Source organism: Tinamus guttatus, unplaced genomic scaffold, assembly GCF_059628265.1.
Source record: "Tinamus guttatus ecotype Peru unplaced genomic scaffold, ASM5962826v1 Tinamus_guttatus_pri_ptg000580l, whole genome shotgun sequence".
Classification (NCBI taxonomy): Eukaryota; Metazoa; Chordata; class Aves; order Tinamiformes; family Tinamidae; genus Tinamus; species Tinamus guttatus.
The window spans coordinates 791,822-814,028 of NW_028289114.1; the positions used below are offsets into that span (position 1 = coordinate 791,822).

The window sequence follows — 22,207 nt, forward strand, 5'->3', positions numbered from 1 at the left end:
GGCGGCGGCCCGCCGTGCCCGCCTGCCTGTTCCCGGTGCTGTTCCCACTGGCGGCGCCGTTCCCGTTCCCAGCATCGTTCCCACTGCCGGTGCCGTTCCTGTTGCTGTTCCCACTGGCGGCACCGTTGCCGGCATCGTTCTCGTTCCCATGGCCGACGCCGTTCCCGTTGCAGCTCCCGCCAGCGGCGCCGTTGCCGGCATCATTCCCATTCCCATTGCCGGCGCCGTTCCCGTTGCTGCACCTGCCGGCGGCGCCGTTGCCGGCATCGTTCCCATTGCCGGTGCCGTTCCCGTTGCTGCTCCCGCTGGCGGCGCCGTTCCCGGCATCGTTCCCATTCCCGTTGCCGTTCCCGTTCCCATTACCGGCGCCGTTCCCGGCATCGTTCCTATTCCCGCTCCCGTTCTCATTGCCGGCGCCGTTCCCGCTCCCGTTCCCATCGCCGGTGCCGCGGGCGGGGGCGCGGCGCGGGGCGGGCGGCGCGGCGGCGGCGCGGGCAGCGGCGGGAGGGCGGCGGGCGCCCAGCAGGGCGCGGCGCAGCGCGGCGGCCCCCAGCCCGGCGGGGCGGCGGCGCCCAGCGCGGGGGGGAACAAAGGCAGCAGCAGCAGCGGCAGCAGCAGCGGCGGCGGCGGCAGCAGCGCCCGGCGGCGGCGGCTCGGGGCGGCCGGCGGCTCCTCCGCCATGGTGCCTCGGCGGGCGCCGCCCGCGCCGGGCGCACGGCGGCTGGGCCGGGCCGGGCCGGGCCGGGCCGCGCTGCGCTCGGCGCCGCCCCCGCTGCCGCCCCCGCCGCGGCGCCGCCGCTGCCGCTGCCCCCGCCCGGCGGCGGCGATGGCCGCCCCCCTTCCCCCCCGCAGCCTCAACATGGCTCCCGCCGCCCCGCCCCGCGCCGCGCCCCCGCCGCCATGTTGAGGGCGGGCGCCGCCGCCGCCGGCTGAGGTGGCCCGTGCGCCGGGACGCGGGGAGCCGCGGCGGCCGCATGTGGGGACACGGGGACGGGGACCCCCGTGACCGCCTATGGGGATACGGGGACCCGCAGCGGCCTCCTGTGGGGACACGGGGTCCCGCGGCGGCCGCTTATGGGGACACGGCCGCCTGCCACCTGGCCTGTGTTGCCCCGGTGCCCCGGCTGCGCTTGGCCAAGCGCCCGCGAGCGGGGACGGCGCCCCGGGGAGCACGAGAGCGCCGGGAGCGGCAGACGGAGCCCGGGGAGAAGCCGCTCGTGGCAGAGCCCCCGGGAGCCTTCGCAGGGCTGAGGAGCTCAGGGCTGCTGCGGGAGCTGGGAGGTCTCCAAGGGGGAAGATGGAAAAACTGCCCCCCGGGACAGGCAGTTTGCCAGGAGCTGCCGCCCGTGCTGGTTTTACAGCCCTCTGAACCCAGCTGGGGCCAGCGCCAGTGCCTGCAGTTCCACCTTGGCCATCTTCAGGGATGAGTTTTCCACGTGCATGAGAAAGGCACTCTGCAGTGGCTGGGTCCCCCTTCCCTGTGCCGAAGGGAGGAAGATGGCCCAGGACGATGGCCCAGGTGGTGCCCGTGCCCACCATGCCGGGGGGTTGTGGCCATGGCCTCTCGGCTCGGCTGCCTGCGCAGTGCTGGGTCCCCAACCCGTCCTGTGCACGGAAGGAGATGCACAGAAACCCCCTCTGCGGGGAGGAAAACACGGGGAGAAAGTCACAGGGTTCTTTTCAACATTGGTAGGAGGAAAATCCTGTTTTCCAGGCAAAATTCAGCTTGGGGCCGTTTCCTCAGGCCAGTTTATTAGCTCATCAGCCTTGCAACTTAGCTGCTGGTTTGATCCCAATCAACTAGTATCACTGTCTAATCCACGGAAGCCTGTAATAGGCTTAGGAATAACAGGGGCTCCATCCTCATTAGCGCTCGGTGGCGGGGAGCGACCCGCTGGGCCGCGTCCTGGTGCCGATGGGCACGCAGGGCCCTGCGCTGGGCAAGGCGGTGCCCAAGGGCGCAGCGGGATGCGGGATAGGGGAGGGCGAAGGAGGCCAGAGCTGGAAGGTGCCTCCGCACGGGGCATGAGGCCAGAGCGGCTCCGCAGGGGAGGCTGTGGCTGAGGAGCTGGACGGGCCGCGCTGACACGCGGGCACCGCAGCACCGGGCACCCCCGCAGGACACGGCGCCACCGCACCAGCCCCAACACTGCCGTCGCCCCTGGTCCTGCTGTGCTCCATGGCCTGGTGTGGCCACCGCCTGTCCCCGGCCTCACGGCCCTGGCTGGCAGCAGATGCCCCCCGGCAATTACGGCTGAGGGAATGAGGGGTGAGGAGGGCGCGCGCCGCCCGCTTGCTTGGGGCTGGGCTGCGCTCGCTGCTCGTGCAGCAGCGCCCGCGGGCAGCGGCGTGGGAGGCGGCAGCACATCAAACCAGTGGATGCATTAGCGCTCGATACAGCCCATTAGACCCTTGCAGCGCAGGCCGGGGGCTCGGCAGCTTCGCTAGGAGCAGCTGAGGCTGCATGTGCAGTGTGGGAAGCTGCCCGCCGCTCCATCCCGAGCAGAGACACCCATGAGGCCCCGGGCTGCCGCAGCAGCGCAGCCACCTCCACCCCTGCCCTGGGCAGCGGCACCGCATGGTCCTGCGGAGGGACCCACCGTGCAGGGACCTGCACCCCGCGCTGGGCCTGCCCGGGACCCGCTCCCTGCACAGGACCCACACCCTGCACAGGACCCGCTCCCATTCTCGGCCTGTGCCCAGGGCACCCGCCCAGGCAGCCCCCAGCCCGTGGGCGCCCACGTGGCCGCAGCGGCAGCCAGGACTCTGCTCCAGTTTAAGACGTTTTTATTCCTCTGCATGTTACACTTAGTACTTAAGAAAATACAGGATCCCTTTTGACATTCATACATTTTTACAGGGAAAAAATAGGTTTCTCTACGAGGGCAGTTATTAAGCTGCAGGTGTTCCCGGGCTGACCTGGGGGCATCCGCACCCCCCTCTGCCAGGGCCAACTCCTCCATTCCGGAGCATTCCTGCCCCGCGCCCAGGCTGCGGGCAGAGCTCGGCAGTCATCCTCTCAAGCTAAGGACACCCGCCCAATATTTCCAGTTCCACTTTCCAATGGCTCCTACACAGGATACTGCAAAGGAACAGCTGGGCACAGGGGGTGACCGGACAGGAACACCTAATTGATCCACGTTAGCTTGTGACTGTATCTGTAACAAGGAAGCAGGTTAATCCTGTTTGCTAGAAACCTAGAAGAAACATGAACGGTTCCCCACACTCGTGCAGAGTCACAACAGAGCTACTGGACACCAGGCTCAGGCTGCCCCGGGCAGGGCAGCGAGCAGAGCCGCGACGAAGCTCACGGCGAGAAACGCGCAGGGCGCCCTGCCCGCAGGCTGCAGCTCCGCGGGGCAGGACACGGCCCGGCCTCGCGCCCGCGCGGCGCCTTCCCCAGAGCTGCAGCGCCCGGGCAAGCGCCGGCTCGAGGCCGCTGCAGCGCGCGAGAAATTCAGGTTTCAACGTCACTACGGAAAGCGGATTGAAAAAAGCAGCTGCTGCGATAGGAGCTCTGGGAGCCTCGGCGGAGCGTAACCCAGACCCGAGGCGAGCGGCGGGAGCGCGCGGCGCTCCGGGCAGGGCGGCACACAGCGAGCGGCTGCTCCCTCGCAGGGCTGCAGCACATTGGCACTAGCAGCAGAAAACAAAACAGATGTTACGAAAGCTTCTTCCAAGCAGCAGCAGACTCCACTTGGTCACTGCAGGGAGAGATGCACATGGAAAAGAGGTGATACCCTAAGGCAAAGGCCTCTCGCTCCGGGGCTCCGGGCAGCAGCGCAGCTGAACGCCCGCAGCCACCCCGAGCGCCCAGGCCCTCCGCAGCGCTCTGCCCTCCTGCCAACACCCGCTGCTCAAACACCCTCCTGCCCCAAGCGCTGGGCTGGCACCCGAGCCCGCTCTGCCCAGCGCTGATGTCCCCAGGGGCACAGGCCCCGGGGACGCCCCTTGCCCCTCCTGCCGCTGGCATCTCCAAAGGGCCACGAACCTGTCCGAACCTCAGGCCTCGCACGGAGGAATATAAGGTATGAGCTGAACTGGAAGGGAACGGGGAGAAGGTGTCAACAAGAGACGGCTTTGATCCAAGTGGGTAGAGCTCCAGTCCAAGCTGAGGAGCGGTTAGCTGGTACCCGGAGAGATTTCTGGAAACTCTTTATAGATTTCCAAGATGATCAGTTTGTCCATCTGGCACTGCTGCCCCTCGTCCTCCTCCCCGAGGATGCGCTGCAGGATGCCCTGCAGGTCGGCGAGGCGGTGCTGGTGCTGCAGGTACGGCGTGGAGCGGATGATGGCGTGCATCAGGGACAGGTACTCCAGCCGCAGCTGCCAGCGCCAGGGAGACACAACAGGGCACAAGGGAAAAGCTCAGGTGAGCCGAGCCGGCGTGCCAGCCCCCGTTCCCGCACGAGCGGCCGGAGCGACGCTCCAAAGGAACCCGCTCTTCCCGAACACTCGTGAGCAGCTATGGAATACTGCAGTTCTCCCAGAGCAGCTAATGCTCTTCACACTTAAGTGCTGCCCCTGCCCCTTGCAGCACCAAACCCGGGAGATCCCCCTCTCGCCCCCACACTCACAAATTCCCTTTTTCCTAAAGGTCCCTGCAGAGAAGGGTGCAGACCCCAGAAACTTGGCAGATCTTTCTCCAGACACCCTTTCCTATTGCTGCGTCCTCTTCTCCTCACCCCCCAGGTAGATGTGGGCACCCAGGGGTGCTCTGCCCACCCCAGGCTCCAGCCCTGCCCGCACCAAGCAGGCCCCATGGCCAGCCAGGCTACTCCAGGACTGCTCCTTTCCCGCAAGCCCAGGGGTCCCTGCGAGCACCTTGTCCCCAGGGGAGAGGTCGGCGATCTGCCGCACCAGGATGTCTATCAGCACCATCATGTCCGTGTGGTAGAAGATGCTGGCGGTGTCCTTGCTGGCAAAGACGTCCTGCAGAAACTTCAGCACCGAGTGCGGGGGCTGCGGCTGATGCTTGAAGATACAAACTGGGTCATCTGCAGGGCAGAGACACGGCGTTGAGCCCCCGCTCCCGCTGCCGGCCGCGCCACGCTCAGCACCTGCCCTTCGGTAGACGGGGAGACGCTGGAGCTGCCCTGCCCTTGCCAGGTGCTCCCGGCGCTGCGGATGCGGCTGGAGCGTTTTGCGTGAAGCTGCCTAATGGGCACGGCAGCTCTGCGGGGCAGCAGGCCCAAGGCAGCCTCATTAGCGTGAGCATTAATCACTGTTTGCCTTGCACCTTGCACCCCAGGTGAAGGCTCATTAGCACACCCCCTCCTCGCTCAACAGCTCCCGTTCATTTTCCTCCTGGTTTATCAGGTCTGGTCCAAGGACCCCTCTGCAGGGCCCACCCGTGCAGCCGAGCCCACCTTGGAGACCAGGCGAGCGATGCCCTGGAAGCAAGGAGAGAAATACCCCCCGGTGCAACGTGGACACGGCGTCCTGCTCCGCTCCAGGGGTCCCTGCGGAGCCCAGGAGGGGCTCGTGGACACGGCAGGGCCCCGGCTGCTGTCGGGAAGGAGGGCCCGGGACAAATGTCCTTGTGAGGTTGTGGTCGTCCCCGCTGCTTCTTCCCCGGCCCCTCGTAAGGAGGAGCTCCCTGGGGGGAGGCTGCAGCCAAGGGCTAAACGGAGGCTCTGGGAGGAGGCCAGGCACAGGCTGCCCTCGAGCTGGTGGAATATGGAGCCAGTGACCTGCAGCCCCACAGAGAACTCGAGCCAGAGCGAACACGGAGCTGCAGGCACCACAGCATGGGTCATTCATCCGCAGGTCAACACAGCGGATGCAAGGCAGCGAGGCCCCGTGCTCAGAGGTGTTCGAGAGCGCAGCAGCGGCACCGGCAGCAACACGGGGCACTTTCTAGCAACCTGCTGCGCAAAAGCTCTGCGCAAACAGCGGGTCCTGCTCCGCGCCCGGAGCCGCCGCAAAGCTCAACCCGGTGGCAACGCTGCAGCGGGCAGCTCCGCTGGAAGCGCCGTTGCTCCAGGCAGGAGCCCCAGGGCCGGTGCGTACGGACGGGCAGGGTCTGCGCGAGCGCCCTGTCACCCCGGGCAGGGGCGGCGGGGACCAAAGCGGCCTCCCCGGGCCGGGCCGCCACTCACCTCCCCTGTTGAGCAGCAGCAGCAGCTTCTCCGTGAGAGTCTTCACGTTGGAGTGCTTGCTCATGGTCGTCATGATCACGCTGTGCTCTGGAACTAAGGGAGAGCGCGGCTCAGCGGAGCCTGGGCCTCATCCCACCCCCTCGCTCTGGGGGCAGCTTTGGGGCATCGCCGCGAGGTGCCCAGGGGAGCTGCGGCCCCAAGGATGGGGCAGGCAGGAGCGGGGAGGACACAAAGCGAAACGGGGTTGGAAAGAGTGCGCTGAACTCGCAGCCCTTCACGCGCTCCACATGCGCCCCAGCAGGTCTGGGGAGCCTCTGAAGCTCCTCACCAGGGGCTCTCTAAGCTGAACACGACTTCGGCTCTCACAAACCAAGGGCTCAGTCTAACATCTTCATACCAGAGGGCCCCGCTGGTGTTCATGGCAAGCTCCTACAGGAGACAAGGCCACCTCCCAGGGACACGCCGAGGCAGCAGCCCCGGGCAGTGCAAAAGGAGGCGCTGAGGAATTTCTACAAAATGCTCCCTCATCACTTTTGGGGATGATTTTTGGTAAATAAAACATGTCCATCCCAGCACACCCTATGCACACACGTACGTGTGTGTGTGCACGCGCTTGGAAGCATCCGCTCAGCAAAGTGTGGCTATTGCTCTGTCAGGGCTGCTGACCCTAAGGTAATTCATAAGTGAATAATGAATAAGTAATTCATACGTTCATAACACATCCCAGATTAAAAAGTGGCCCCTATGAACAGCCTGCGCTAGTCTCCCCCTTCCAACAACAGGCTTCAAAACGCCCGAGCAGCCCTGGCTCCGTGTTCGAGCCTGGCTCGAATTCCAGGGAATTCCCTGGAATTCCCTTCCTGGAGGCCAGGCGTTTCGCTGTTCCCAAGGAGCTCAGCAGGCTTGGGAAGCCGGGGAGCGAGGGAAGGCAGGAGCGCAGCGCAGGCTACGGTTGAAGAGGCCATCCCCAACCCAGGGCATGGAAGGAGGCTCGAGAGGAGCAGCTGGGTGAGCAGACGGCTTGTCAGGAGCTGCAGAAGGCAGGTCCCGTCTTTCCGGACGATCCCGAGGAATGCAGCAATGCCCACTGAAGCGTTTCCTCTTCCAAACGAGGCACCCCGGGCCCTATTGCCTCCCTCTGGAATTTTGTCCGATATTCAGGCAAGCAGAAGCATTGGGACAAACACTACACGTTGCCAGAGCGAAGGGAAGGGGACAGGTTATCACAGCAGCCTCCAGGACCCAGGGAGATCCTGCAGGCCCGTTCTTCATGCCCCCCCATTCTGGGGCTTTGAAATCCCGCCAGGAAGAGCAGCAGCACCAACCTGGAATGTGGAGGTTGAAGGCCAGCAGGACGTTGACAAACAGGTCGGGCAGCTGGTCAGTGGTGTCCGAGGGCAGCCCGTCCTCAATGACATCCAGCAGGAACTGCACGAACTGCGAGTTGAGATGCTCTGCGTGTGGAGAAAGGAGCATTTACAGCACAGGGGGAAGAAACCCAGAGCAAGCAAGCCAGTTCCCTCTGCTTTTGCGCTTCCAACCGTCAGTGGAGAGCCAGCTTCAGGCACAGGGAATTCACCGCCCTGCAAGAGGACTAGGTGAACAGCAGCAGTGTCTTTATGCACGAGACAAGTATCTCAAAGAACCACCCACAGTTCAGAGAGATGCTCAAAGTCTGTCCCCCACCATTTTTTCTTTTCTTTCCCATCCCAGAGTAGATAAAATCCCAAATTCTGCTCTAGCCACTGTTCCAGCATCACCACCACCAGGGATGCCTTCAGGTAAGAGATTTATATTCTTGACTACTGGTTTAATCCATGTATTTTAAAACAAATAACCATCCAGATCATTAGTAATAACTCATTTTTCAATTTTGCTATTAGGAAAGCTCAGGAGCCCATGCAAATAAGTCCTCCTGCAGGAAATAATTGCTAGGGTTACACAAGGAGCAATAGTGAGAGATGAGGAGATTCTCTCCTTGGTCCCTGCTGTACCAGCTTAGATCTTGCATATGTTTATCAGGAAGGTAAGTGAAGCTGCAGAGGAGACAGGTAGAAAATCCTCTTCTGCGTCTCTATGAAAACTTAGGCCAGCACTTCCCAAATACTGGGAACACAGCATGGACAGGGGAAAAAATCAGGCAGAAAATCCTCCAGCAGGAGGAAGGACGAAAGAGAAAGGGTGACAGGAGCAGCCCTGGCACATCTGCCCCTCCTGCAGTACTCTCCACCTTCACTAAGAGCCTGAGATACGCAGGGCTGCATCGACCTGTCCCAGGTGAGAGCAGGAACAGGCCACGTTCTGGACGTATGCAGGCCACGTTCTGGACGTATCCAGGCTATAGGCTACATTCTGGACATATCCAGGCCACGTTCTGGATGTATCCAGGCTATAGGCTACATTCTGGATGTATCCAGGCTATAGGCCACGTCCTGGACGCATCCAGGCCACATTCTGGATGTATCCAGTCTATAGGCCACGTTCTGGACGCATCCAGGCCACATTCTGGATGTATCCAGTCTATAGGCCACGTTCTGGACGCATCCAGGCCACATTCTGGATGTATCCAGTCTATAGGCCACGTTCTGGACGCATCCAGGCCACATTCTGGATGTATCCAGTCTATAGGCCACGTTCTGGACGCATCCAGGCCACATTCTGGATGTATCCAGGTCACATTCTGGACATATCCAGGCTATAGGCTACGTTCTGGACGCATCCAGGCCACATTCTAGACGCATCCAGGCTACAGGCTACGTTCTGGACATATCCAGGCTAAGCCACATTCTGGACGCATCCAGGCCACATTCTGGGCGCATCCAGGCTATAGGCTACATTCTGGATGCATCCAGGCCACATTCTGGGCGCATCCAGGCTACAGGCTACGTTCTGGATGTATCCAGGCTATAGGCCACATTCTGGATGCATCCAGGCCACATTCTGAACGCATCCAGGCTATACATGGGGCTCGCCATCGCGGCAGCCGCGCCGGGCTCTCACCGTAGTGGTGGTAGGGCAGGGGCTCCCCCATGCAGAACATCATGGCCAGCACCAGCGCCGAGTAGCACATCTTCTGGTGATCTGCAGGAGAGACACGGGGCGGCCGTCAGCTCCTGCAAGGCTGCAAGACCCGATCCCCCCGGACACCTGGAAGCCACACGGTTAAGACACTTAACGCCTATTAGATGGCTCTCGAGTCCTGGATTCACTGATCCATAAGGATGTTTCCCCCAGCCGCACGCTTTAAACTCATGCCTTCCACACCACGTGTTTCCAAATAGATTTGAGGATAATCGCAACAAAAAAACCCACTCATTTCTTCCTCCTCTACTTAAGAGGATCTGAGCAAACTTCATGAGACTAATTAAGAGCCTCCCCTGCACAGTCCCAGGACGCAGCGCATCGTTATGCAATTGTGAACCCAGGAAAAGCAGCCATTTGGCCAGCCCGAAATAGTGCCCGTTGCCACCGCTGCCGCCCCCGGACAGCGACGCTCGGTGCCATCCCCGTGCGGCTCTGCCTGGTGGCACGGGGAGCCTGGGCCCCTGTCCCCACGTCCCCCGTGTCCCCGTGGCCAGCGCGAGGCCACCAATTCCTACTGGCAGCAGCTGGGTACCCCGCAGAACCGCGGCGCTGCCTTCCCTGGCGCTCCGCTGCCAGGGACAACTCCGTGGATATGCACAATGCCACGGAAGAGGGGCTGGGTTCTACAACGAGAAGCCTCCATCCAGTTCAGGGAGAGGGAAGTTTATCAGAAAGGAAGTGTGATGTTTACAAAGCAAGGTAGCATGCACAAAAGTTAAATAAAGTTCAGTTACATCTGCCTAAAAGGGCCTTTTTTTTCTAAATAAAGGCCGACCAAACCAGTACTTCGTGATTATTTTAAAATATACCTCTACGTATTTCCCTTCAATGTGTGAGGCTTCTCTCTCCCTACAGCCCTGCTTTCCAGGAAGGCTCCTGCTTGCCCCGAATCCCCCTGCAGTCCTCGGAGACGCCGTCCTTGTCTGTGCACATCCCCGCTCGCTCTTGGTTTTGGCCGCGCTCGCAGGTTTGCTCCTCGCACGGGCCCGGAGAGGCTGCAGAAGCGCTGCAGCCCACGGCCCTGAAGCCCGCTCCGTACGCGAGACAAGGTACAGACAAGGTACCCACAGCTCCACAGAGACATGGAGCCCTCACATAGCAAAAACCTCGAGTAAAGCTGTGTGTAGATCGTACGGGGCTTCACCAGAGGCACTTCAACAAGACTAAGAGCTTCTAGGAGAGCAGTCAAGACCAGGTGGCAGCGAGAAAAATATGGAACCTGCTGTTTACTCGCAACATGAAAGCTGGGGAGGACATTTAATGACTTAAATATAACTCCTACTTATACAAGGAGCTCTCCGTTAGTAGGTGTCAGCGATGCCAGAGCTCACTGAAACAGAAGAGGACCCTGACGTGCACTGAGGTAACAGCAACGTGCACAGTTAGAGCGGCTGGGTAAGAAATGCCCCCAGGCACAGCCAGCCACCAGCCACCCCCGGCCACCATCGCTCATCGTTGTTTGCTACATGATTTCTTCGTATTCCCTCCCAGGAAATACATCGGAGGCAGGATGCTGCACGATGCGGATACAGGGAGCTGCTGTTCCCACCTTCCTAAGAGGCCTTCACAAACTGAACGTTCTCTCCCATCACATCAGGAGCAATGAAATAATGATCAGAGAACTAAGAGGCAGCGATAAACAGGTGCTTGTAGGAAACATGGAGGAAGAGATTAATCAGCCATGGGATAGGGGAGGGCGGCGTAACATCCTTGGCCCTCACGCTATGAGCTGGCGTCCATCGGAGGGACAGCAACCGCCACGGGTAGAAACCTGCTGAAACCTCCTCCCCTTCCTCCCATGCATTCTGCACTTTCGCTCGTGATAACCCGAGACCGACTTTCCAAACAGACACGTTTCCTCCAGGAGCAGCAGGTCTGTGGAACAGGCAGCGACGGGAGCAGCGCTGCTGCAAACAGGCTAACGGAGCGACGCAGCCCGAGGACGGGCTCACCTTGCGTGTGGGTCTGCATGTCGCGCGCCAGCTCCATGGGCAGCACCGAGTTCACCAGCGTGGAGATCACGGCGGCGTCCAGGTTGCACATGGCTCCAAAGCACTTGAGCAGCAGCAGCCGCAGCGGCACCCTGTGTTCCTGCAACGACAGGTCGTTAGAGCCAGCGACGTCCTGCAGGCGCAGGCTACGCGGCGAAGCGGCCTTGCTACTGGAAAAGCTACAGAGCACCGCGGGGTAAGAGTGAAGAACAGAAGCTCTACGAGTTTTTAACAACCTGGGAGGCCTTTTAAGACAACATTCACAACGGGCCGCTTCCGCATTAGGTCAGGGGACAGGCTGCAGCAAGCGGAGCTCAGAGCCGAAACGCCAGCTCTCATGCGATGACATTGATACCAATCAACCCCCCAGGCCTCCTCAGCCTCCAGCAGTGACTTTGCACATCCTACTCCCTGCTCCTGGGGAGCTGTTGGGTTTGTGCTGGGAGCACCACGAGGTTCCGGGGGCTGCAGGATCCCAGCGCAGCCTGTGCTCAGCCTGCGGGTGACACCTCCCTGCTCCGGAGCCGCCGGCACCGCCAGGGCTCGGGGACGGCAACCGAGCCACGCGCTGGCCCACACAGCCGGGCAGGAGGCCCAACCGCCCCGTGTCTGCTCAGGCTTCCCCGAAACCCTCGGCAGAAAGCGGCACGGAGCGAGGCAGCAGGCACCGCGTCCCCCGGCTGCCTTCCCGCTGCTCCCAACGCCGGGCTCGGGGTTCAGACACCCCAGCGCCCCGTTGAACACAACGAGGCTGCATGAGCTGGGGACCGAGGGACAAGCTGAGAACAGGACTCCAACCCCCGGCACAGTCCTGCAGCAGCCAACTGCAGGAAGGAGAGGGAAAGCAGCTCTTCATAGACAGTGAAGACAAAACTTCCATTTCTTCCTCTGAATACTGATTCGCTTCCTCCGTCCCAAGGCTTTTTACTCACAACCTACTTTCCAGAGCAAAGCTATTTACTAATGCACAGGAGTGCATCAATTAAAAGAGGAGCAGTCACAGCCTGTCAGCTTTCCCAAGGCATCCTCGGAAATCCTTCCTCTAGACATTAGAGATGCTGATTCTGGCCCTCAGTGGAGCTAATAAAAGCAGCAAGCTTTTCCATTCACCGTGCCAGCTACTGCTCAAGTCCAGCACCTTGTCCCCCTCCGTACGACTTGCATGCACAACGTGGCACTGGCCAGCATGCCAAAGGGACACCCCAGAGCTCCGTGTGGCTCATGGAGCTGCCCTGGCTGCTGGGACAGCGTTACACGTTCTGCACCGTGACCCCACTCCTGTGCGTCTTCAGGGAAAGCTCCAGAGGAGATTCCATGCATCCTGCCACCTTACCATCTGGTAATACGCCACAAGGGACAGAACTGATTCAAACTCATTCTTCTTGCACATTTTCTTGCAAACTTCTGGGTCTGCATCTGTCTGGAAACACAAATGAACAGGTCAGTGCAGTGACACCTCAAAGACACAAGGTAACTGCTGCAATTCTAGGTTGGGGCAAACTGCTTTCTTTTAGGTTTCTGTAGCCCCAGCCAAACCAGCTTGCAAAGAAACCAAAGCTGGACCATGAAGACAGCTCAGGAAGGGCCAGCCACATTGCAGATTCTGTATCAAAGTGGATTCTTAAGAGACATCTTTGCCATGCAGTGCTGCTTGAAGTGAGATCATCTGAAACCATGACCTGAGCAGTACTTAGAGTGCACCCTGAAGCCACATGCAGCAAAAACAGTACTTTTCCCATCCTGGGAACATCTCCCCTCATTCCCAAACTATGAGGAAACTGTTGCACAAAATCCACTTTCCTTTGCTCTGCAGGCCCCACGGCAGGAACATGAGCCATGTGTTGAGATCAGGAGAAAGACACGAGCATTTACGATGCAATCTACAGGTGCATCTGATGCTGCCCGGCTTGCGCACACATCCAGACAAGGAAGAAGTCCAAAATGGGCCAAGGAATGCAACGACCCTCACAGCAAACCCCTAGGCTTGCTGGGGCAGGTTGGATTATTTTAGAGGTGAACTTTTCTTCCTACAACACGTAAAGACTACACCTACCATGAAGGACGTTTCTATGATGCTTTGTGAAGGGGACTGACTCACGTGCCTTGCTACACGTACAAAGGAAGGGCTGTACCCACCAGGATGCGCAGCAGCTCCTCCAGGTAGCAGCAGATGACGTTCTCGTCCTCGTAGAGCGCCCAGCTGCGCTGCTGGGCGTCATCCTTGTGCCTGGCCAGGTCTGCGAAGATCACCTCGAGCCGCTGCTCGTCGTGGCACACCTGCCCCGAGGGCAGCCCGGAGCTCAGGTTCTGCAAGGGAAAGAAAGAAACGTCACCAGTTACTGCGGTCCTGACTGCTGGCTGTCGTCTGAGTGACCGTTTAGCATAATCTTTACCTTGGGCCTGACAGTGGACCTCACTCAGACAAGAGTTGGCAGCAAACAGGGCAAGTTTAAGACACACACACTCTATTTCAGCTTTCATGCTTCTGAGGCATCTATCCCTGCTCCTTTCCTTGCAAAACTGTGGCACTGAATGGACCAAACTGCCTCCAGCTCCCCAAACCGGGTGCTGGGAGCAGCGTGTGGCCAGAAAGGCTGCGGGTCCGACCTGCCACGGCCCTGCTGGGAGGTTCTGCCACCCCCAGGGGATGCTGAGGAGCGCGGGAAGCCTCGCTCACAGCACAAAGCTATATATATATATGTGTATATTTATTTATATGTATATAAGCTCCTTATGCTTTATGCTCCTGTAGCATTGCTACAGCTTTTAGGAAAGCAGCCCACGTGCAGCACAGTCCCACGCTCAGCGCACGACCGCACGGGCCACCCTCTTGCCAGAGGCAGGAACACGGGCCATTCCCACAGGAACATGGGCCATTCCCGTGGGAACACAGGCCATTCCTGTAGGAATATGGCCCATTCCTGTAGGAATATGGCCCATTCCTGCGCATCTCCAACCCCGCTGCCCTCTGTGGAGAAGCAACTCCAACTGCAATGTCTAAAGTGCTTCATTAGAGACAGGATTGCTGGTAATTTGCTTCACAGTATTTGAGGTGCGAACTCATTAGGACTTTGATTCGGTGTTTCAATTACATAATAAAAGAGTATTCTTGTTGTCACCGTTAATTACGCAGCCTTTGTCGGGCAGATGACGAAGGAGGGGACGTGCTGGTCGGCGTGAGCACAAACCTCAGCGTGTCCTAAGGGAATCCCGGTGAGCCGTGGATTGCCGGCAGGCAGCGGGCGGCTCCGGGAGCGGGACACAGGCAATTCCCTGCAGCTGTAATTAACCACCTAACGAGTGACCCTAGCCAAGAGGAGGCTCCTTTGGTCACGCAACCTCCTCCTGTCCCTAGGAGGGCCCCTGCCCTCCTGTGTCTCCTTGGGTGGTGGAGATGGGAGCTTGGGAGACAGTTTCCCACTGCCCACCCACCTCCTCAGGGCGCTGCAGGGCTGCTCTTCCCTCCGGCCACCGCTGCAGCGCGGGGTTAGATGAGTGTTTTAACCATTACTCGTTTTAATGACACCTCTAAATTCTCTTCAGCCTCTTAGCACTAATCTGCTCCTCCAACCCCCCCTCTGCCACACGCAGACTCCCCGGAGCATCGAGCTCTATGGATCTATTTCCCAGCTGCTCCATGTGGCTGCGGCAGCTGGACTGGGCGCGCTGCCCCCGACTCCCCCTAAGCAGACACCGTGGCAGCCCCTAGAAACGCCGGGGCCCCGAGCACTGAGCAGCTCCCGGCCGGACGAGCACCGGAGGGGCCCGTCCTGGGAACGCCGCCCGGCTCCCCGGGCGCTGACGCACACGGACACGGAGCAGGGACATGGACACGGAGCAGGCCCCGCTCGCCGGGGGCCGCGGCCACGTTGAGCGTTTGCTCCACGCGAGCCCAGCCGCTCTCGGGGCGGCCGCAGCCCCAACCGCGCACGCTACCGGCTCTGGCACAGACCTGCACGAACACGGTCGCTCCTGCGGCAATCAAGGAGAGAAGACTTGCCTAAGCATTAACACAGCCCCCCCCACCCTTCCGTATTCCCATTTCCTGCAATATTTCACTGCGAGGGAGCCCTACTTAGGCACGCTAAGAGCGGTCACACAAAACAGCCCTGAAGCTCCCGGTCAGCCGGGCGTGCAGAGGGACGTGGCCCTGCGCGGGGAGGCCAAACCCAGCAAAGCGCCCGGACCTGGCCCGAAACAACCCCCGCTTGGAGCGGGGCCACGAGGAGACCGCGCTGGCACCCAGCTCTGCAGCTACAGCGGGGCACACGGCGCCGGCAGCTCTTGGAAAACTTAAATTCCAGGCAGCTAGAGGCGGGTCTGGGCCGCACCGGGAACGCTGCGATGCTAATCCAATAAAAAGCAGACAAGCGTTTCCTACGAGCGCTCTCTCAAGGTGTAGCCAGACTGTGAATGAGGCAGCTCTGCCAGCCTCACCCTCGGTTTGATAAATCCGCACATGGAGCTCCCTAGACAGGACATCTGTGGTGCTACCCCCTCCTCTCAGATGGAGATAGCTCTGCAGAGCGGAATGCAATCACATATCATCACCACTGATTAATCTAAGCGCTTCTCTAGATGCCAGGAAACCCAGCAGCATCTATATTATCCTTAGTTATGGCCAAATTCCGGAGGAGCTCCCATAAAAGCCAGCTGCAGCTTACTATTTGCACAGACTTTGCAGCACCGCCTTTGAAAAGAGGTTTCCTTCCCCTTTGTGCTTTCTGTCCATAAACTATTCAAGTGGAAGTGGCTCAAGGACAAGAAGGGCCACGTTCAAGGCCAGGACAAGCCCTGCGTGGGGAAGCCAACCTGGCATATTTGCTCCTATAGGCTCCCGTGTTCCTTCTGGAGTCTCTTTCATACAGGTTGAGTAGCCCCGAGCCTGGGAGCTGCTGCTTTTGCTGCTCTCCTTACTTGGTTATCCACCCATTCCCAACAAATCCTCCAGTTACCTCTTCCAGAAGTCCGACCGCGACGCTGTCCCAGCTGGAGGGTCGTTTCACCCTCTCTGTGAGGCTGTTTTGGGCAGATGCAAGGTAAGTAAGAGCAAAATGCCGTGGCAATTCCACCTGCAGAACATGCTGGGAGCAAGAGGGAGGTACTGGATTCTAGAACTGATTTAGTGGAAGAGTCATCTGGCTTCAAATTAAGTCTGGAATAGGAGCAGAAAGGATATAACTAAAGAATGCCATGTGAAGCTTGAAATCGGTATGATATGTACTATCAGCAGACCAAAGCTTTGATCAATATGATCTTACTTCATTTTGAGGGGGAAAAGCCTGGAAAAATATAGACATATTGACCATGTATTTGCATGGATTAGGGTGCAGAGGGATTTAAGAAGTTACAAATTGAAAAACGAAACACCCTGGCCAAGAACCGCGGATTCAGCAATAACCCTACACGGGATCACTTTATCAGCAGAAGCCCCTGAGATCACGGAACGGTTTGATGTAAGGAACGAAACAAGTCTGTAAAGATAATGTGTACCATTGAACCTCACCAGCAAAGGGAGGCCGTACAGCCCCGCGAGGCTTCCACCCGCCAGAGCCAGCCCTTTGCACCAGAGCAAAACCCTCCGCTGGCACCAGAACAGATGGATCTTCCATGCAGGACAGCCAGGAAAACCCTGACCCAAACATTCCCATCAGAGCCCTGAGCAAGCCAACCTCGGCTCTCCTTCCGAAAACGGCACAGCTCAAGATTTGTCGTGATATTTTATGAGAAAAGACAGTATCTTCTTTTGCCCCTCCACGTAATACCCAGCATTTTTAAGCCCATGATGTGCTGATTGATAGATGTTGGTGTCAGTTGCAGGCAGGCAGGCAGTCTGCCCCACACCAACTCGGTTTATGCTGATGCTTCACACACTGGTCTGCAGTAACGGCCATGAACGGAGGGTTTCAATTCCCAGCTGCAGAACCTTGGCACCTGCTTGTCCTTCACTAAATGACTTGCATGGAGTTTAAATTATTGTATCCTGAGAGCAGGTATTTAAGATCGAAATAATATTCCAGTCTTGTCCAAGGTCCAAACAGCAGGAATCCGAATGGGACTGCTTAGAGTGCGTGTCAGAGCCAGAACATTTGCCTGAAAAAGCTGAATTTTTTTTGCTGAATCCAGATCACACGTTGATACTATATTGTTTCGGGAGTAGGAAGCAATTAACTGTTGGGCTACGGCCACAAACTGAGACCTGATGGTTGCTTACAGGATGCTCTATTCAACGCATAGTTAACTGGACTCGGATTTGATGTAAAATTTGAATGCCACTAGTTTTCTGTATGCAAATGCCTCCAAACAGTTCATTAGAATCTCGCCATTAGCACTGCAACTCTAAGGCCAGGCGTTTGTGTGAAATGTGCTTCTTGGGGCTGTACCCAGCAAGCAGGGGCTGCCCGGGCACACGCAGCTATTGCCACGCTGGCTGTGGGCAGCTTTCCTTTACCTCTACCTTTCCCCTCAGGCCTCTGCAATAGAGCGGGGAGGAACGCGGGATCGTTTTGGTGTAAGGCCTGTTTAGAGCAAGCTGAAGATCGGGCTCTTTCTCCACTCTTCTGTGGTTAAAGAAGGAAGGGGAAAAGAGAAAAAAGGCTGAGCAGTGTTTCATGGCGTAATAGAGAGGTAGACAGAGCGAGACACCAACAACAGAAAAGCTGTGTGCTCCACATTGTAGGAATAAAACACACGCAGATTGATGAGAGGCAAGGGCACGCCGAGCCCACGCAGATCCCAGCACGCTGCAAGAAAACACAAGGTTCTCGCAACACGTTATGTTACAAAAGGTTTCTATACACAACCACTTATTACTAGGACTCCGTTTTTCCCAGCTTCTCTTTGCTGCATTTGCCACAGAAATCACCTCTTCAAGAGCCAGCACTAATGTCTGTCCCCAGCTCCGCGCTGTCACAACGGCTCTCGTGGGCGCTCACAGCGGGGCCCACAGCTGGGCCGGAGCGGGGAGGCAGCCAGACTCGTTTTGCTTCTGTATTTCACTCCCAATTGACCTTTCCGCCGCAGCCTTTAGCTGCAGCTCTTGCTCCTCTGCTTTTTCTTCCTGCACGGCGCAGTCTATTAATTTTCAGCATTCAGCACATCTCCGCCATGCTCCTGCCCCCCGTCCTTTGGTGTCAACCCTCTTGCATTTTCCTTTCATTTCTCTCTGCTTTCACTCTGGCAGCAATCACGAAGGCCAAGTGGAGGCCCCGTTTCCCACCACGCCAAGGAGCCCCACGCCAGCCCAGGTCCCTCTTCTCCGACCCCCTGGCGAGGCCGCGCTCACACGTGCAGCTCCCCGGCGAAGACGCTCACGGTCCCCGGCTCCCTGCTGTGCTACCAGCACTGACCCTGGCTGGAACCCCCGCTCCCCTCGGCTAGTCCTTCACACCGGGGGGCATCTCTGCCCTCCCCCTTGGGGCATCTCCAGAGCCCTGGCACAGGCTGCCCGGAGAGGCTGCGGAGGCTCCTTCTCTGGAGATCTTCAAACCCACCTGGATGGACCCTGTGCCATGGGCGTCCCTGCTTGTGCAGAGGGGCTGGACTAGATCTCTAGAGGTCCCTGCCAACCTCAGCCATTCTGGGATTCTGTGATATCCCCCTTCCTCTGGGATCTCCCTACACTTCCCCTCACAAACTAGAGGGGAGAAAGAGCCGGGAGCCCATGACACCTTGCAGCCAACACCGGTGCCGTGGCCCTTTGTGGCCCCTGCCCTCGTTACCTTACTCTCCACCACAGAGATGAGGATCTGCTCCATGATGTTGCTGGTGGCCGGGACGGAGCTCTGGATGTGGCCGATGACCACGCCGATGGCCACGCGGGACAGCTCGTAGCTGAGGTGCGTGTTCCTGCGCACCAGCTCGATGAGCTCGGCCCCGATGGTCTTGGGCACGGCGGCCGCCAGCGCGCCGGGCTCGGGGCCTGCGGGCTCCCCCGCGGCCGCCCTCTTGTCGTCGAGGCCGAGGGCGCTGAAGGCCTCCAGGCCCGGCGCCGCCTGCGGATCCTCGTGCCCGTCGGCGGCGCGGGGCGGCGCGGGGGCCGCCCGCCTGCCCTGCGGGGACTTGCTGCTGCTGCCGCCGCCCTCCTTCGGGGCGGCCCCGCGGCGCGAGTGCGCGGCCGGGCCCGCGTCCAGGTTGCGGGTGATGGTGGTGTGGACGCTGCGGCTGGGCACCGGCGGCGGCGTGTGCGCCGGGCTGGACGCGGCCGTCGGCAGCGCGGCTTCCGACGCGGAGGACGCCGTGTACAAGGTGTCCAGGGACGCGGTGCTTACGGAGGAGGCGCTGGAAGCTGACCCCGGGATAATTTCAACAGTATCTGGAAGGGAACAATTAAAAATGCCTTAGCGACAGCATCAAAGGGAAAAAGAAAAACCCAGCTCGCTGCAGCAGAGGCATTAAAAGGCTCATTGTGCATGCCAGCAGAGCAGTTTAACTCCTCTTCCTGCCTCACTTATCTCAAAGCAAAATTTTGTTCCCTCTGGAGCATTCCCGCACAATCACCTCTTCAGAAGGGGGAAAACTGCTCTGTTGAGATGAATACCCTTCAAAGGGCTTAGTGTTCCAGCAGGGGAAGGGAGGCAGGCAGGAACGGGACTAAGGGACAGAAAAGTCTATTCCCTCGGCTTAGCAAGAGCCTTTCCCTGTGTTCGGGAGGTAAGCCTGTGCTTTGGAATGACATGACCGAGAATCCGGAGACGCCGGGGCCTTGGCGTGCCAGCATCTCCCTCTTGCACAGATCTGTCCCTTTGGCACCAGCTGCACACGCACACCAGGGAGCAGCAGCACCGGGGTAAACATTTGGTGACAAGCGCTCGTGGGCTGTCCCCCTCAACACTCCTCCACGTCTGAGCACCAGCCCCACAGACCTGACAGCACACACCGCTTGCACAGGCCACCAGAGGATTTTCTGCCTTATTTCTTTCTCCCTTCTAGTTTTGCCTAGCTCCTGGAATGGTAGTTGTCCCACTTCTCTGGGAAAAAAAGAAATCTACCCTAGACAATCAAATTGTTACGATTTTTCTTTACTGACAGGCCTAATATGCAGCTCTGCTAAGCCTTACACATTAGTTTCCAGGGGACAGAAACATATGTGAATCCTTCCTTGACTATAAAAATAGACGGTTTCTTGGGCAAGCGCTCGGATACCTTCGTGCAGAGCACAGAGAGCAGAGCGGGTGCTGGAGCTGGGTGAGGAGGAGCGCAGCCCGTGGGGAGCTCCCTCCCCAGAGCGCAGCCTCGCTCTGCACGGGCATTCCCAGAGCCTCCCCGTTTTCCTGCTGCACCAGCTTCCTCCCATTCCAAACGAGGAGCAGCCACATGAAGTGCCTTCACATTTGTCTTCTGCTGCACAGCCCACCCTGCAGCTATGACACCTCTTGCTGCACGTACCCAGCCTGGCGCTGCTCCGTCCTTTTGGGTATGTCTCCATGAGTTCCCCACCAGAACGAAGGAGCCATCCCAAGGCAAGAACAAACTGGGCAGCAAAAATGCACTCCTTTCTCCCAAAGAGGTTGAGCATCCCCCTTCTTTCCCCTCCTTCTCCCTTTTTTTCCATGCCTACCAGCTCCCCTACCTGCTCGCAGTGCGGACATGGCCGTGCCAGCGGTCACTGCTGCTCTGGGGACGGTGTCATTCCCACAGACACCAATTCCACACGGATCTCATCTGAGCCTCGTACAAAGCTCCGCAGCCTGGGAGCCCAAAGCAGACCCGAGCCTGTCCTGGAAGCGCTACCGGTGAGCTCCGGCCAGGAATCCTCCACCCTTATCCCAGTTCTGCCTCGGCAGAGGTACCCGCAGCACCTGCGGCAGACACGGCCACGGGGACCTTAACGCACAGGCCGTGCCCTGGTCGGGCCGGCCAGCTGGGCAGCGAGGAGGCTGCTTCCCCAGGGAGAGCCCCTTCTCCGAGGCAGCCGGATCGGGAAGCCCATGCGGATACTGCACAGCTGCCAGGAGAGCGTGCGAGGCCCAGGCAGCGTCCTTGGAGCTGAGAGAGGACCCAAGGGTGCCCTGGCCACCACCGCCAGGTCTGAACCCTCTGGGAACGCAAACCAATTCAAGTCCTGGGTTCCCTTTGGCACCCAGCAAAGGGATGCTCTAAGCGTGGCACGGCTCTGGCCTCTCCTGACGGAGCCCCACGGGGTGACGGAGCCCCACGGGTGACGGAGCCCCACGGGTGACGGAGCCCCACGGGTGACGGAGCCCCACGGGTGACGGAGCCCTCCTTACTCTTGGCGGCTGCAGCGATCTGGGCGCTCCTGCGCTTCTCCGGAGGTGGAGGCGTGACGGGAGCAGCGCGTCGGGGCTGCGGGGGGATCTGGAAGGAAGCATTTTAGAGCAATCAAAGGAGGTTGACAATAAAGACATCCCCTGCTATAAAGCCCTCCTTTGTGTGTGTGCGCGTGTAAATTTGCCCTTACATCTCTCTCATCATTCCAGGAAGTTTTCTCAGGAGGACAGATATTAATAGGCAGCTTCCTAGAAGAACAAAGCAGGACTCAAACCTGCTTCATCCCCTCCCCGTGACAGGGAAGCAGCCCTTGCTTAATTGCTGTGTTCAGCAGCACAGAGCACGCACGCCGTGCAGACCTGTCAGGCATTTCCTCCTTCCCTATTGCAAAGGCAGTCCCACACATCCACCGTGACTCTACATTACTCTCAATAGCTCCACAGAGGCTGCAAACAGAGCGCATATTTAGACAGGCTTCTGCAGAGATCCATTACATCAGCTACAAATACCCTTGCAAAAAGACAAAGCCAAGGACTGCAGACACGGACATTCCTTTTCCATGCTTTCATAGCTATTCCGACTTATGCAGGGGGGGAGAAAAATCGGTCTAGAATCACAGTGCAGTTCTACACGACAGCAAAACCCGCTGGGGAAAGCTCTTGCTGGCGAGTTGCACCAACTCCCTGCATCTGGTACCTCTCCTGCAAGTCTCCTCTCCAAGCAAAGCTGAGCCAGGAACATAAGAGCCCCTGACCCAGATTTCTATGCTCTGATCTCTCCCTGCTGGATACAGATGCCACG

General features: G+C 59.0%; 1 protein-coding gene across 1 annotated transcript in view; it reads right to left on the minus strand.

Moving 5' to 3' along the window:
• Window positions 1–3,958: 3,958 nt before the first annotated feature.
• The window catches only part of NCKIPSD (NCK interacting protein with SH3 domain), a 40,774-nt gene continuing 22,525 nt past the window's right edge, over window positions 3,959–22,207 (minus strand). Inside the window, exons 4-13 of the mRNA XM_088534614.1 lie at window positions 21,406–21,493; window positions 18,898–19,490; window positions 13,313–13,483; window positions 12,510–12,596; window positions 11,138–11,276; window positions 9,102–9,182; window positions 7,427–7,555; window positions 6,102–6,194; window positions 4,825–4,997; window positions 3,959–4,326 (exon numbers count right to left, since the gene is read on the minus strand). Coding sequence (XP_088390740.1) covers window positions 4,123–4,326; window positions 4,825–4,997; window positions 6,102–6,194; window positions 7,427–7,555; window positions 9,102–9,182; window positions 11,138–11,276; window positions 12,510–12,596; window positions 13,313–13,483; window positions 18,898–19,490; window positions 21,406–21,493 — 1,758 coding nt within the window. The 3' untranslated portion in view covers window positions 3,959–4,122. The remainder of the gene's footprint in view (window positions 4,327–4,824; window positions 4,998–6,101; window positions 6,195–7,426; window positions 7,556–9,101; window positions 9,183–11,137; window positions 11,277–12,509; window positions 12,597–13,312; window positions 13,484–18,897; window positions 19,491–21,405; window positions 21,494–22,207) is intronic.